Source organism: Mustela nivalis, assembly GCF_964662115.1.
Source record: "Mustela nivalis genome assembly, chromosome: 20".
In the NCBI taxonomy this organism is placed as follows: domain Eukaryota; kingdom Metazoa; phylum Chordata; class Mammalia; order Carnivora; family Mustelidae; genus Mustela; species Mustela nivalis.
This window is the reverse complement of record NC_139039.1, coordinates 16748665-16763720: the sequence shown is the minus strand read 5'-3', so window position 1 is coordinate 16763720 and position 15056 is coordinate 16748665. Positions and strand designations below refer to the sequence as shown.

The following is a 15056-nucleotide window of genomic DNA, read 5'->3' as shown; positions in this document are numbered from 1 at the left end:
AATATATGTGATGTCAGCAGGCGGGGGAAATGCAAACAGTGACTAGAGAGAACAAAAGAGGGCATGATTTGGGACTGGAAGTCTAGTTCAGGTCTGCTCCCCTGCCTGTGAGGGCACAAGATGAACATGCATAAGTTTGAGAGAGAAAGCAGATCTAGATTAATGAGAAGAGTGAATACCAATCCTAAAATAAAGCCGGTTAGCCAGCCTCCCCCACTTACTTACCTCCCTCCCTGCTATTTTCTATGCGCATTAACAGATTCAATGATCAATCTTCCCCAGCTTAGTCTCTCATCTAAAGAACAAAAATCTGTGATAAACATTTTTCTTAATAATCTTGCAGTTGTGTGTGGGTTAAATCCCATCAGTTTTCTGGTCTGAGACTGAAACCATGAACAGTGAGTTCTGTGAGTTGGAAGAGGCAGTAAGGGTGCCATTCTGCAAGGGAAGCATGAAGAAAAAGTTAAAACAAACAATCTAACAATCCTACAGAGAAAAAAACAAACAACAAAAATATCTCTACAGGGACAGAGCCTTAAGAATGGGGCACATAAGGGCAGACCTCCAGCAAAAGGTTATCTGAGAGCAGCCAAAAGAAGATCTGCTCACAAAACTTCTTCACAAACCCTAGAATGTTGGAATGGAGAGTAGACTTGATTTCCCCTTCCAGTGATTAAAAGCCTTCTGCTCCTAGCAAGTAGCAAAAGCACAGAAAATAACCTTATAAAAAATTCAGTGAAGTCATTTGGCACCCACCGCCTTGATACATTTATTGAAAAGAGACTTTGCTCAGTGATCTTTGAACATATTCACAGAAGGTTCCAGCCTCTTATGGGTATGGAGACATGAATAATATGATATCCACGCCTATATTTGCCGCATTCCAAAGACATAAGCCTTCCTGAGGGCGGATATTCCAGGCCTCATGGGATGGGAAGAAAGGCAACTTTTTAGTGGAGGCTGGGTCATGAGTCCCTCTCATCAACCCTGAAAAGAAGACCCTTGCTTCTGTCCGACCCCCCGCATCCCAGCCGCAGAGGAGTTAGGATTGCCCCAGCACTCAGAGCTCTGCACATAGAACAAAGACACATTCAAATAGCAGAGTTCTCCTTTAGAGTCAAATAAATAAATACACTCATAAACACGACATATATTTATAAAACTGGCCTATGACAGTGGGGTCAGGGATAATGAGGGCGAGTTCTATCTCTACAGTTTTAGTGACCAGCATATATGTATGGGGCAGTCTAAATAATGAGTTTGGTTAAAGACGGGATATGATCGGCCTTCTCTGGTGTTGAAAGTTGGCTGTCCAATTTGGCTGTTGATTGTGGCTCAAGTTAATGGAAACTCTTCGGTGGGGTGGGGGGTGGGGCTTTCCTTTCAGATCACCTGATGTTAATAGTGCCATTGCATTAATCATCTTAATTACTAATCATCTGTTGTTCTTAGACCTCATCCTTAGTGAAGGCTCCGGGGTATCTTCCTCAGACATAACTGTTCAGTGAGCAGATGGTAAGAGGACCTGTGTTCGTCCCCTCATTTGGGAGGCAAGGGGAGAAGATAGGTCTGAGCGCCTCCTGGAAAGAGGCCGAAGGAAAGCTGTAGATAAGGGACTCATCTGTCACATTGTAGAATGCTATATGTCCAGACTCATAGTCTAAGAAAACACCAACCTTATGCACAGGCTCTCTGACATGTTGACCTTTTAAAGGTGATGAGACCCAAAGACTATAATCATCTCCAATTTTTAAGCCTATAAGTGAGAAGAGGTCCCCCGGTGGCTTTGGGAGATTGCCCTTTCTGCTCACTGAGTCCTTGCAGATGCCCACTTCCCATTCAGTCTTGTTGCCCACTTCCACCTCCCAATAATGTCTCCCACAGGTGAAGATCTGAGCGCCCAGCACCGTTGCTGACTGGTCAAATCGTTCCGGATTGTCTGGTAAGTGCTGTCGGACTCCTCCGTGCCTCACACTCTTCAGATCCTCAGACAGGACGAGATAGGCATTGGCTGTGGCTGGATCCAGAGTTATATCTGCTGCAAGAGGAGAAGAGAGTGAATGCTCCCTTCCATTCTGGAAAACCCTCCTATACATGTGGAATTTAAATTAAATTCTTAGTTTCCAATCCTACTTTTAAAATATGTATGATTGAGGTGAGTGTGGTATAGAGTTTTGTTTTGCTCAGAGCAGAATCTCTGAACCCTTCTCGCACGATTTCATGAACACCAAGGGTAAATTCCTCAAAAGACACAGATATGGGGCGCCTGGGTGTCTCAGTCGGTTAAGCCTCTGCCTTCGGCTCAGGTCATGATCTCAGGGTCCTAGGATCGAGCCCTGCACCTGGCTCTCAGCTCGGTGGGGAGCCTGCTTCCCCCTCTCTCTCTGCCTGCTTCTCTGCCTACTTGTGATCTCTCTCGCTCTTTCTCTCTCTCTGTGTGTGTGTGTCAAATAAATAAATAAATAAAATCGTTTAAAAAAAAAAGACAGATGTAAGTCGTGGGGATGGTGACGTTTAGCATGTCTGAGAGGGAAGAGAGGGGTCTCCGATATAACGGAGTGGAAGTAGTTCTGTTCAGAGCACAGGTTTAAAACTCAGAGCTATTTATCCACACGGGGCACACTCTGTCATTTGTAGTCACTTGAGCCAAGGTTGGCTGTGGTTCTCCACCTGCGTGGGGGGGGGGGGGAGACAGAGACAGGGACACTTCTCCTCTGAACATCTGCTTACCTGCCAAGCATTTTCAGTACCGTATCTCACTTAATCATGCCATTTCCTCCCACTCCCATCTTTATAAAAGTGGAAACTGAAGCTCACAGAGGTTAGGAAACTTGACCAAGATTACAAGATCACTGAGTGTTTGCACAGCAGGTTCCAGTCGGCAGGTTTCATTATGTCAGGCTTCAATGCAGGCTCCACCGAGTTAGTGAGACCCTCCCCCCGCCAAGACCAGTCGGTAAGTACATTGTGAACCAGTGAGAGACTCCCCTCTCCTATCTTCTGAGAGGAGGTCTCAGAAGAGGCCTCCAACCATCACTGACCCCAAGACAAGACTAAGTGCCCCTACCACACAATTTCATACTCTTACTTATAGATCAAATCCTAATCATCACTCATTATTTGGGATGAACATCTGTCTCCTGAGTTCCACTGGAAGTTCTATAAAAGCAAAGGCAAGCTTGTTACTCATCACTGTGAGAAAACTTAGAACTGAAGAGCATGGTGTGAGGCATATAGTACACACTTATCAAATTTCTACCGATTCCAAAGTCCATCAGACCTTCCCCTGAAGGCCAGATTGTCTTACCTCTGCAGGTAAAAGTTGAAAACTAAGGCTAACCTCTCTTGGTCTTAGCCAGTCTAAATATCTAGAGCATTCTAAAAGAATAGTTTGAGGGACACCTGGGTGGCATAGTCAGCTAAGCGTCTGACTCTTGTTTTAGGCTTGGGTCATGATCTCAAGGGTGTTGAGATCAAGCCCCGAGTCTGGCTCTGCACTGGGCCTAGAGGCAGCTTGAGACTCTCTCTCTCCCTCTGCCCCCTCCACCTCACTTCTGTCTCTGTGTCTCTCTCTCAAATAAATAAACCTTTAATTTTTTTTTTTTTTTTTGGTGTTGTTAAATAAAAGGATTGTTTGAATGTGGCCTCATGAGAACTTTCAAGTTTAAGTAGCTTTTATGCTGACAAGAACAGAGGTAGAAATGCAGAAACCCCTGAGGAGGTGTGTGTGTATAGGCAAGAGGAAGAAATGGACAAAACAGAACCATAAAAACAAACAAAGGAAGTGCCAGGACTTCTGAGACAGAAAACAAAGGCAGTTGAGACATCAATCGAGTGTGCTTCTGTCTGCTCCAGAACAGAGAGGGTCTGTGGCCCCAGCCCTCCCTGATGATTCCTGCTGACTCAGGGTGCCTTTGTGAGAGAGCCTGGCACGCAGATGGTGAACAGTCTATGTCAGAGGAAACTGCCTTAAAGCTCGATTTTGCATTCCTTAGTACACCCTGAAGTTAACTCCGCAAATCCCTGGAGGTTTGGCAAATCAGACAGACTTACTGCTGAATTTTTTTAGCATCTCCCTCATTCCAGTGATGCGGCAGAGAGTCAGTTCCGTGGTGGTGGCCTCTGGACACTGAAGCAAGAGTGGCTCAGTCCTGCAAGAGGGCAGAGACCGTCACTCTATGTCCCCTGCACGGACCGTGTGACCTGCTCCAACATGAGGGTCCCGCTCGTTTTGCCCCAACAGCTGGACACTCTCATCCCCACTCTCACAACCTGATCTCCACAGCAGTGCAGCCCTATCACTTATACCCCCAGGTCCACTGGACATGGAATGCACACCTACCTTTCCAGGATGCCTTTCACATCCTAAGGGAATAAAAGAAAGAGGGTTAGTATCTGTGCACTTCAATCTCTAGCAAAGCCAGAATCCAGAGACAGAATCTAATCCTTGGTAATCTCACAGAAACCACTTTCCGTGGCTTTAGAACACCCTGAGTGGGCGAGCATGTGGTAGGAAAACATCCCCAGCTCCTTCCCAGCCTGTGGGGAAGGGGTCTCCTAGGAACAGGGGATGGTTCTCACAATGACTAGACTACTTTGTCCTTTTTTTTCCTCATACCATCACTTTGTCAAGAGAACCTGATGCTGACATGCTGACGTAGGAGCCCGGGGGAGTCTCCGTTGCCTCAGGGAGTCAAAGATGGGCAAAAACAAGGGGCCCTCTGAGCGCTGAGGCTAAGCCTGTGTGCAGGTGGAGTGGCTTGCTGGAAAATCACCAGCGAGTCTAGGAAGGAGAACTACAGTTGCAGCTGCGTCCCACAGCTCGTGTTTACAGAGGCCCCGGAGAATAAAGCAGGAGCCCAGGAAGGCCGCCGAGCAAAGATGAAGAATCCAGGCTCCATACCGAATACCTCATTTCGATCACCGATTAGCTATCTGACGGGCAAATTTCCTAACTGCTGTGGGTCTGAATTAATGAAGGCATGCTGCTATAAACCCACATCATAGACAACAATCACCTGTAGTGCATATAACAATAATTAACTTCATCAGGTCTTTGTGACGATAGAATTTAATGGGCCCGCAGCACCTAGGAAATGTTCATTAAACTTAAAATAATGGATGAAGCTGAAGTTGCAGACAAGCAAGCAGAGCAGAAATTGGACTCTTCATCAGACTTGGTTTGGATAGGTATTCCACTGTCTTGTTTTTGTTTTTTTCTCTTTCTCTTCAAGACTTTATTTATACTATAGAATATTAATTCTTGGGGTGCCTGGCTGGCTAAGTCATTAAGTGACTGCCTTCAGTTCAGGTCATGATCCTGGGGTCTGGGGATCGAGCCCCACATCGGGCTCCCTGCTCAGCGGGGAGCCTGCTTCTCCCTCTCCCACTCCCCCAGCTTGTGTTCCCTCTCTTCCTGTCTGTCCCCTCTCTCTGTCAAATAAATACATAAATCTTAAAAAAAAAAAAATTAATTCTCAAGAAACACTGTTTGGGGGGCAGAACTTAGTTTCTCAGGTAAATAAAAACTTATTTTGCATGGCTTGAAAAACTATGGGTTACTACAGCGTTGTTGTTATTCCATTGATTTTTCCCAACATTCTTACCTCAAAAGATTCTATAATGGAGTTCAGACATGTGGACTCTATCTGTTCAATCATTTTGCTCAGGCTTCTTGTTTGTTGGGTCAGCTTGATCTCGTTGTCCCTTAGTTTCTTCATGTTCTCTCTTTCCTCCTTTTCCAGTAACTGGAGCTGCAGCTGCTCCTCCTCCTTCAAAAACTGGTGCATTTTTGCATATTCTGACACAACAACCTGTTTACAGGCCTTTGTCTCTTCCTGCCATCAACACACACATACAGGAATGATATAATAAAGTTAGCAGCAGAAATGCCTATGTAGATTTTCAATCCTTACAAAGTCCTAGAGTTCTGCTGTGACAAGTTTTGAAGCCTGACACACAACATATATTAAGTATTAAGTAATTAAGTAACACATAAGTATTAAGTAATGGGGTAGATAGCGTGATATTTTGGTACAAAATACACCGTAGTAAACAAAACCAAATCTTCTATTCCCAGAAGGCTGTCATTCTAGTGGATATTTTACTAAATATCCAATGAAAGTAGACATTGGATCACATCCTAGAAATAGAGATGCACATCACAAACACTCCCATTTAAGAACTCAGTGTATTGGGAGAATCAGATACACATATTTTTTAAGTATTTAACTAAACAGTTACGTCTTTATTAAACACCTCAACTTCAAATCTGTGACAAAGTCAAGCATTTGTTCAGGTGTATTAATCCAAACTATTATTTGGCCTTTATTTCCCTTTGTCTTTATTATTTTTTTTTAATTTGCACTTTTTTTTTTCCTAAAAGCATTTGAGATAACATGGATTTTCATCCTATGTTATCTATAACTTATAATTTTAAGTAATTATAATCAGAGCCATAATAGAGGTAGCCATCAAGTTGTATGGGTCGACCAAAAAGGAAAAAATAAATAAATAAGCAGGCCTGGGGATGGGGGAATTGTTTGAACTGAGTCTTGGGATTCCCAGGTGGACAAGCAGAAGCAGACTGCCCAAACTAAGGACACTGCATACTGTAGGACTGTGATTAGAAAATTGTGTCTTTTTCCCCTGGTATTTCACTAAGTACCCCTCCAGTCTCCCTCATAGAATCATCTACAAGACCCAAAAGTAAGACAGATACTGACCTTGCACAGTATTACTCTCTCCTTCTCATGGGTTAATACAACCTGGGTTTCCTTTCTCTTCTTATGCAAAAGATTTAGGATTTCCTGGAGTTTCTCCTGCAATAGAAACAAATTCTCTGTGGCAAATGAGCAGAGCACCAGCTTGTGAAGAAACCTCAAGAACCAGTGAACACAAGATGAGCGGGATCTAGCACAAAGGGTGAGGCAGGATCCACACCAAGTTTGTGGTCTGGTGCCTGGAGACCAGCACCGTAATCATCACCAATAGAGAATATTATGGGAATAAATGATGGAACAGGATTTGTATTCTGAGATGTATACTGAGCAGCCAATCTTACTTTGTGACGCTCTTCAGCCTCACTCAAAGGATGTGATCTGTTTATTCCATGACACTGAGTTGAGAAAATGTTTACACACTGCCCATCCTCAGAGAACACCTTAGTGCCTGCCAGCATTCTCCCATTGATGTCTTGTTCACCCTCACTCTGCAGCACTTGGGATCGGAGCTGCTTGCCGATGCCAGCCAACCTCCCCAAACGCTCATTGGGCTGGAAGTGTGGGCTTTCCAAGGACCTCCAGCATTCAGGACAGGATAAAGGAGTGTTGTGTTCCTCCCAGCTCCTCAAGAGACACACTAGACAAAAACTGTGTCCACACTCAGTAGTCACGGGGCTGGTGAAATAGTCCAAGCAGATGAAACAGGTCAGTTCTTCCCTCAGATTCTCCATCAGATCTGCTGTAGACATTTTCTCCAATAAAGACATCAAGGCAAGGACACACCTCTATTCCAGCATTAGAAAAGTCCTCCCTGGCGTTCTACTGTTTTGAATAACAGGTGGGTGATCAGTTGTTACGCTGTTGATACAAGAAACTCTTACTCTCCTCTGTGCCTGATTTCACCAGTTGGCACATACTGTCCCAACACAAAGCCAATTATGACTTAATGTGGAACCCTTGTACACTGGGTTCATAATCAACCCCAAATTTTCAAGGAATATTTCATTGTGCAAGCTTTATGCTGGATACTGAGGGTACTTGCTTTGAACAAAGTTCTGCTTTCAAGAGTGGGCTACAGCGTGTGTATGTGTGTGTATAAATATATAGCACCAGGAAAACATCTAGGTACATTGATTTTAGGCTGGAAGGTTAGGTAATTTGGTGTAAGCCAGTACAGAGATTTAAGTTACGATGAACTCTAATAATATCTAAATTGGAAATATGGTCCAAATCTTTTAGAAAACTCCACTAATAGAATCTAGTTGAGCAACTGAAGGCAGAAAATTGTAACATATATTCCTCCTCTCATTAGGCCCTTTTTATGTGCTTGACCAAAGCCTAAAATCTTTTTGCTCCTTAATCAGGTACTGTGTGCTTTTATTTAATTTTATTCAACCCAACAAAATGAGAATGAATCCATTGAAATATTCCCTAACTTTAAATGTACAAAGGATTACCAGAGTTATATTTATTACTCTGTCCTACAGACCATGATACTCACCTCTCCACCACCATAAGCAGCATGTAAAACATCATTCTTGTTGGGAGTTACTTCAAGAGTCCACAACACTGTGGAGTTGATGGAAAAAAAAAATTGTACTATAGTGTAAATATAATTTTGTTCACTTATTTTCATTCTTTGAAACTAGGCCTTCTTAAACCCCCTATCAATTCTTACTGAAAAGAAATCCAATGCTCAGATATTTTTAGACCTAGGGAAAAAAATGTATAGTATAGAGATTATTTACAATGACCACTGAGATTATTACTACACATTTCCATTGCCATATGGATCTGAGGCAGTACTTGTCATGGCCTACCACTGCTCACTCTCTGCCAGACAGTGCAAAACTCAAAAACTCTTCCTTGAAGTCTAGCCCATTTCACCCTCCCACTAAGTTCCTCATACTTTATTTCTGTTCTTAGCCTGTCACACTCCAGCACTGACAACCACCCATGGGTCTCCATCACTCATACTTTTTTGTTGATTTCCTTTTGACTTTCATGGGTCCCACTGATTCTTCTTTCCCTCTTATCTCCAACAGGATGTTGGGTGTTTTCATATCTTGAGCTTTTGTAAAAAGAAGTTTTCTGGACTGAAATGTTTTTTCTCCATGTTCCTTTCTCTTAGTCAAAAGTCATCTTTCTGAAGTTATTAATCCCAGTGTCTTAATCATATGTCCTTTGTGTAGCATTTGTAAATTACTGAGATGAGAATTTACAAAAACCAACAACAGCAGCAAAATGCAACAAAGTTATACTAATTTAGATAGAGAGATAGCCCCAGTTTGAGGTCATTAAGCCTCTACTCCTTAGACTCCTTCTAGCCTAGTAACTGAGGTACAGCTTCACAATATTGTTTGGGAGTTAGTCTTAAGTAAGGGTCTAGCAACAAACAAACAAACAAAACCAAAAAACCTGTAACAACACTAACCACCTTCACTGAAAAAAAGGATTTATGAACTACCACCTACATTCAGTGTGTTATTCCCCTACAAACCTAGAAGGAGACTTTAACACTGGCCAGCATTAGAATACAATAGAAATATGGGGCATCACAGATCCTATATTCCAATTTGGAATGAGGAAACTGGGATGTTCTAAGTTCAAGTCACACTGATCTGTTCCACCCTATGTCCCTCTGTCAAGCAAACTTTTCATAAACTCCTTAACACAATGAACCTATCCTACTCATCAGTAACTAGAAGAATTCCTTGTATATAGCAAGGGCTCAAATTCTTTGTAAATAAGTTGTAAATGAAAAAAATATAGGAACCATATTCTTATAGAATCACAGTCTTTTATCTAGCTGGAAACCAAGAATTATATAGTCCAACTACTTTCTATAGATAGAGAAGAAAACTGAGATAAATTGAGTTGGTCCCCTGACTACTTGCTTACTACATGAATCAAGTCAGGACTAGGAAACTGGTCTTCCTACCTCCCAGTCATTCTCTTTTGTCCATGTACTACATTGCATCTCACTTGCTGACTTGGGAATGGTTGAAATGTTCCAGGTCTTTCAATAAAATGAACATTGCTCAAATGTTTCAGAAGGAAACTGGACAGCTGTTGTGATGTTGTGAAGTTGTGACTGGTATCTTGAATCGCTGGCTACACTTATTACTGGTGATACAGACTTCTTTCCCCTCTCTCACAACACACTGACTGTGCTTAATTCGTAGATAAAGAAATTTATACATAACTCATAGAAAAAGAGTGGGCCAGCCATCCCAAAATACATTATACCAATCTTCAGGACACTGCACTGCCAGACATGATTTCTGAGATCAACAACGTAGAGCTTCTTCTCTGACCTGTCTCCTGCAGAGAGAGGTGACAGTAGGAATACCTTAAGGGGTCCACAGTCACTGCCATCCACATGTTATTAGGGCTGGAGCACACGGAAAAGATGAATCTTAACAAATAGTGAGAGCGTCTTTATTGGTGAAGGCAGTGGGCTAGATGGGGACTTATTTGAAAAACATATTGCTTGAAAGCCTGGTTTAAAAAATATGTCTGTCATTTCATATCAGTATGGAAAAGATAGATTATCCAACAACTGTTTTGGGACAAGTGGGGGTAGCCATCTGGAAAAAAAAAATAGACAAAGCTGGATCTCTACCTAACAACTTATACCAATGTGTATTCCAGATGTGTGTATGTGTGTGTGCGTATGTGTATGTGTGTATTTTCCTCACTCTAGTCATGAATTTATACTCCTATTATTTCCCTCTGTATTGTATTTTTTTACCTTATTTATATTATTTTATTTTTGAATGTGTTTTTGTTCTAGAGTACCCCACATCTATTTAGCAAGTGAGGAGAATATTTGTTAAATATGTGGTCAATTATTGTGTCCAAAAAATGAAGCACATCATAAGAGGAGATAATTGGTAACATAGAAATTTAAAATAGACTACTTGGAAAAGACTTTTTAAAGCATGCGTCAGAGCTTAGACACCACTAAAGAAAAGATTAATAAATTTAAATAGAAATTAAATACTTTTATACAGCAAAGTAAATAAAATAACTTTATTTTTTTCATTACATTCTGGGAAAGAGAATTTGGAACACATGTATAAAGTACCTAATCACAAATTACAAAAAAGGGCTTACATAAATATATACTTAAAAATAATAGTTCTTCTTTAAAAAATATAGCTTTTCTTACTACTAAATGGCCATTTTAGAAATGACAGATCAGTATATACACACTGACATGATATGATATCATTATATGATATTAACAGGAGAATACATTTTTACTCCCACAAATAGTTTAAGCATGAATAATAAAAAATAGGTTATATATGTATTTTTTTCCTTCAAAAATGAGGTCATGCTATAGATATTGAAAATGCATCTGTGTACATGAAGGCATAGAAAGAGTATGGATTCTGGGGTGCCTGGGTGTCCCTGTCAGTTAAGCATCTGACTTGATTTATGATCTCAGAGTGGTGATAGACTGCTTAAGATTCTCTCTCTCTCTCTCTCTCTCCCTCTCCCCCACTGCTTGCACCTACACACACTCTCCCTCTCAAAAACAAAAACAAAAAAAGAAGAAGAAGAAAGAAAGAAGGAAGGAAGGAAGAAAAGATTTCATGAATATGACTCCAAAAGCACAGGCAACAAGAACAATAATAGACAAATGGGACTACGTCAAACTAACGAGCTTCTGCACTACATAGGAAACAACAGAGTGAAAGGCAACAATTGGAATAGAAGAAAATATTTGCAAACCATGTATCAGAATGGATTAATTTCCAAAATACATAAGGAAGTCCTATAAATCAATAGCCCCCCTCCCCCAAAAAACCCAGTTGCCCAATACAAAATATAGGCTAAAGACTTGAATAGACATTTCTCTAAAAAACATACACAAAAGACCAATAGGTATTTGGAAAGATGCTCGATGTCACTAATCATCAGGGAACCATAAATCAAAACCACAATGAGTTATCACCTCACCTTTGTCAGGATGACCACTATACATTAAGAAAAGAAGAAAAGAAAGAAAGAAAGAAAGAAAGAAAGAGGACAAACATTGGTAAGGATGTGGAAAAATTGGTACTGTTGTGCGCTGTTGGTGGGAACGCAAAACGATGTGGCTGCCATAAAGAATAAGATGGAGTTGTCTCAAAAATTAATAATAAAACTGTCACAGGATCCAGCAATCCTGCTTCTGGGTATTCATCCGAAAGAAAACTGAAGTTCTGGAAGAGGTGTTGGCACTTCAGTGTTCACTGCAGCCTTATTCACAAAAGCTAAGATGTGGAAACAACCTAAATTCCCATTTATATATGAAAGGACCAAGAAAACTGTGCATATATACACGGGGAATAGTATTCAGCCTTTGGAAAGAAGAAAATTCTGTTGTAAGTGACAACATTGGATGAACTGTGAGGACAGCATACTACGTGAAATAAGGCAGTCACAAAAGGACAAATCCTGGAAGTTCCACTGACATGAAGTATGTTATTTTAAAATAGACTCAGAGGCGCCTGGCTGGCTTAGTCAATGGAGCGTGCGACTCTTGACCTCAGGGTTCTAAGTTTGAGCACCACATTGGGTGTAGAGATTACTTAAAAAACATTTTTTTAATCTTAAAAAAAAATAAAAATAGAAAAAATAGACTCAGAATCAGAAAGGAAAATGGTGGTTGCCAGAGGCCAGGAGAAGACAGAAATGGGGAGACGTTGATCAAGGGGCATAAAGTCTCAGTTAGGCAAAGTAAAGAAATTCCAGAGACGTCTTGAACAGCAGTGTGCCTATCATTAACAGTATTATACGGCACACTTAAATTTTTGTAAAGAAGGTAGATCTCATGTTAAGGGTTCTTACCACAATAAAATAACATTTAAAAGGAAAGAAAACATATGGAAAGATAAATACTGCTACAGTGGAATTGGAGAATTGGAAGGCATCACTTTTACTTCTTTATTTTATAAAATTTTGTATAAAAATATAGTTTTTCTCTCTCTCTCTTTCTAACTTCTTAATGTGTTTTCAACATTTTGGCAGTAAAGAAATTTTGGGGAATAGGGCAGGAGCAAAGAAACATGAGGTGTGACTTGCAGTAAACCAATTAATGAGGTGATTTTCTTCAGGTTGAGGGATAAAAATATCTCAGAGGATTGGTTTCAGCTGTGATATAATAAAATGTTGGTAGTGGCTTTATGATTTCAACATAATTTTTATGTAACTACTAGATATTGAACCTCAGCAAGTGATATAAATATGATTAAAAGTTATTTCTCTTCTTTGGGAGAAGGAGATATATGTGCAAAAAAAAAAATTTGCAAAGCATTTAAAGGGGTGTGCTTGAAGCACACATGGAGTATTTAAATTTATTAAAATTTTGGCATTTTTAGTGCTGGAACAATCAGGGAAAACTTCTTGGGAGAAACTGCATTTGACTTAAACTAAGGGCTTACGTATATTTCAGACAAAAGGACAGCTACTGTTTAGAAGTGAGAAAAATTTTGATAAATTTGAAGAATAAAAGACGCTTTGACAGTGGGTCAAAATATTATAATAACAAAAAGTCTCTATTGTAACATTCTTTTTGTCTCAGAAATAGTTTTTAAAAACCAGTTCAGCTTGGAAATAGTCACCTCTCTGCTTCTTTTATGGGTAGCAGGTTGGTCTGACCGGTGATACCTGGAGGCCCGCTCATCAGGGAAGGAGCCCTGGTGCTGTAACTTCAGGATTCAGGATTCCTATGAAAAGCTGCAACCCAGCCATCAGGCCTGCTGACAGACACAGGTGGGGAGTCCGCTTCCAGACTTTTGACCACAAACAAGAATTTCAGGGGCGGTGTTTTTGTTTGTTTGTTTTTCTCTAGAGTAGACCCTTTCTTGTTCCTCCCTTTGCTTTATGAAAAGTTAACTGTTGGAAATGTACTTGCTCCCGGCTTCATGCTGGGCGGTTTATGTCCTTTGTCTCTTAAAAAGATGAAAAGAGAAGCCAAAGAAACTGTAGGAGTTGGGATAGGAACAGAAAACTTTTTAAAAGCCGTTCAAACACATATTGTCAATTAAGAATAAAAAGACATAGTCTAAAATGAAGATGGACAGCTAAGAGACTCTTAAGGTCTTTCTCCTTTTTAATGAGGATTATGGGGTTTGAGATTATTACAGATAATTTGAGCTACTAGGCGACTAAGATTACCATCCATAAAGGATAAGACTAGATTTTTCTTAAAAACAAAAACAAAGTAAAACAACAACTTAAGGGGCACCTCGGTGGCTCAGTCGGTTAAGCACCTGCCTTAGGGTCAGGTCATGATCCCAGAGTCCTGGGATGGAGTCCCACCTCAGTTGGGGAGCCTGCTTCTCCCTCTGCCTCTCTCTCTCCGTCTCTCATTAATAAGTAAAATCTTAAAAAATAAATAAATAAATACAAATAAAAAACTTAAGAGTGCAAAGGTCACTTGTTTTTGTCCTACTCCTATCATAGGACACCCTTTTTGTCTGTCACTTAATCCTGCAGGAATTATGAAACATCTTCACATAGCTGGTGGTGTACTATACCCAGTAGATTACATAAATATGAACAATCATCCCTATTAGACTAGTATTTTATAGGTAGGAAACTGATGCTTATGTCTGTACATGTAGGTCCCCATCCTTTTAATGGGGAAGTCTACTTGTCTCGCAAGAAAATCCTAACGTTTGTTTATAAATTCTTAATCTCTCATCATAAACCAGTATTTTTATGGGGGGGGGAACCCATGAGACTGACTACAAAGAGAGTGTGCTGGCTCCGTGCCAGGCACCCTTCTCAATCCTTTAATATATTTACTCATTTAATCCTCCCGCAGCCCTATGACGTGGGTATCCTAGCACCGTTTACAGGTGAGAAAACAAACTGGTTACGAACCTTGCCCTAGATCCACAGAGGTGGCCTGACTGCAGAGTCCATGCTAGTACCCACAGAGCAAGGCTTCCATTGTGCCACAAATATTAAACTCCAAGTCTTTACAGCCGTGACCAAACACTGGTTTGCTGATTGTGCCAAGGCTTCCAGTCAAGCAGGCACTAAAGGCGGCTGGCTGAGTCTCTCCAGCCTCTCCCATCTATCTAATGGTAATGGGCTCCAGAGACAGCCAGGGGGCGCTCCTCACAAGTTTATATGTTGTTTGCAACCCCAGGTGTTAGGGTCAGAGGGCGCTCCCTTTGAGGTATGTAAGTTTATAATGACACAACTTCTTACTTATTTTATGTCACTGTTCAAAGTTATTACGGTATTGACTATATTCCCCATGATGGGCGGAGACATAGCTTTTTAAAAGAGCTAGTGGGATCTCTTGGGAAGAAACAAAATTGGTGC

The 15056-nt window shown here is 40.9% G+C and overlaps 1 protein-coding gene across 5 annotated transcripts; it reads right to left on the bottom strand.

The window, feature by feature from the left end:
• Positions 1-759: 759 nt before the first annotated feature.
• TRIML1 (tripartite motif family like 1) lies at positions 760-9252 on the bottom strand. 5 transcript variants are annotated; one of them, XM_082715862.1, is made up of 8 exons: positions 9223-9252; positions 8224-8291; positions 7064-7397; positions 6726-6821; positions 5607-5837; positions 4343-4365; positions 4054-4151; positions 760-2038 (listed from the first exon to the last, which is right to left on the bottom strand). In XM_082715862.1, exons 2-8 carry the CDS (start codon positions 8256-8258, stop codon positions 1488-1490), a joined length of 1368 nt encoding a protein of 455 aa, XP_082571988.1. In that variant the 5' UTR covers positions 8259-8291; positions 9223-9252; the 3' UTR covers positions 760-1487. The 5 variants fall into 5 exon arrangements, with proteins under 5 accessions (XP_082571988.1, XP_082571987.1, XP_082571985.1 ...); XM_082715861.1 differs by having other exon boundaries at positions 9197-9240; XM_082715859.1 differs by lacking the exon at positions 9223-9252 and having other exon boundaries at positions 7064-7580; positions 8224-8293.
• Positions 9253-15056: the final 5804 nt, after the last annotated feature.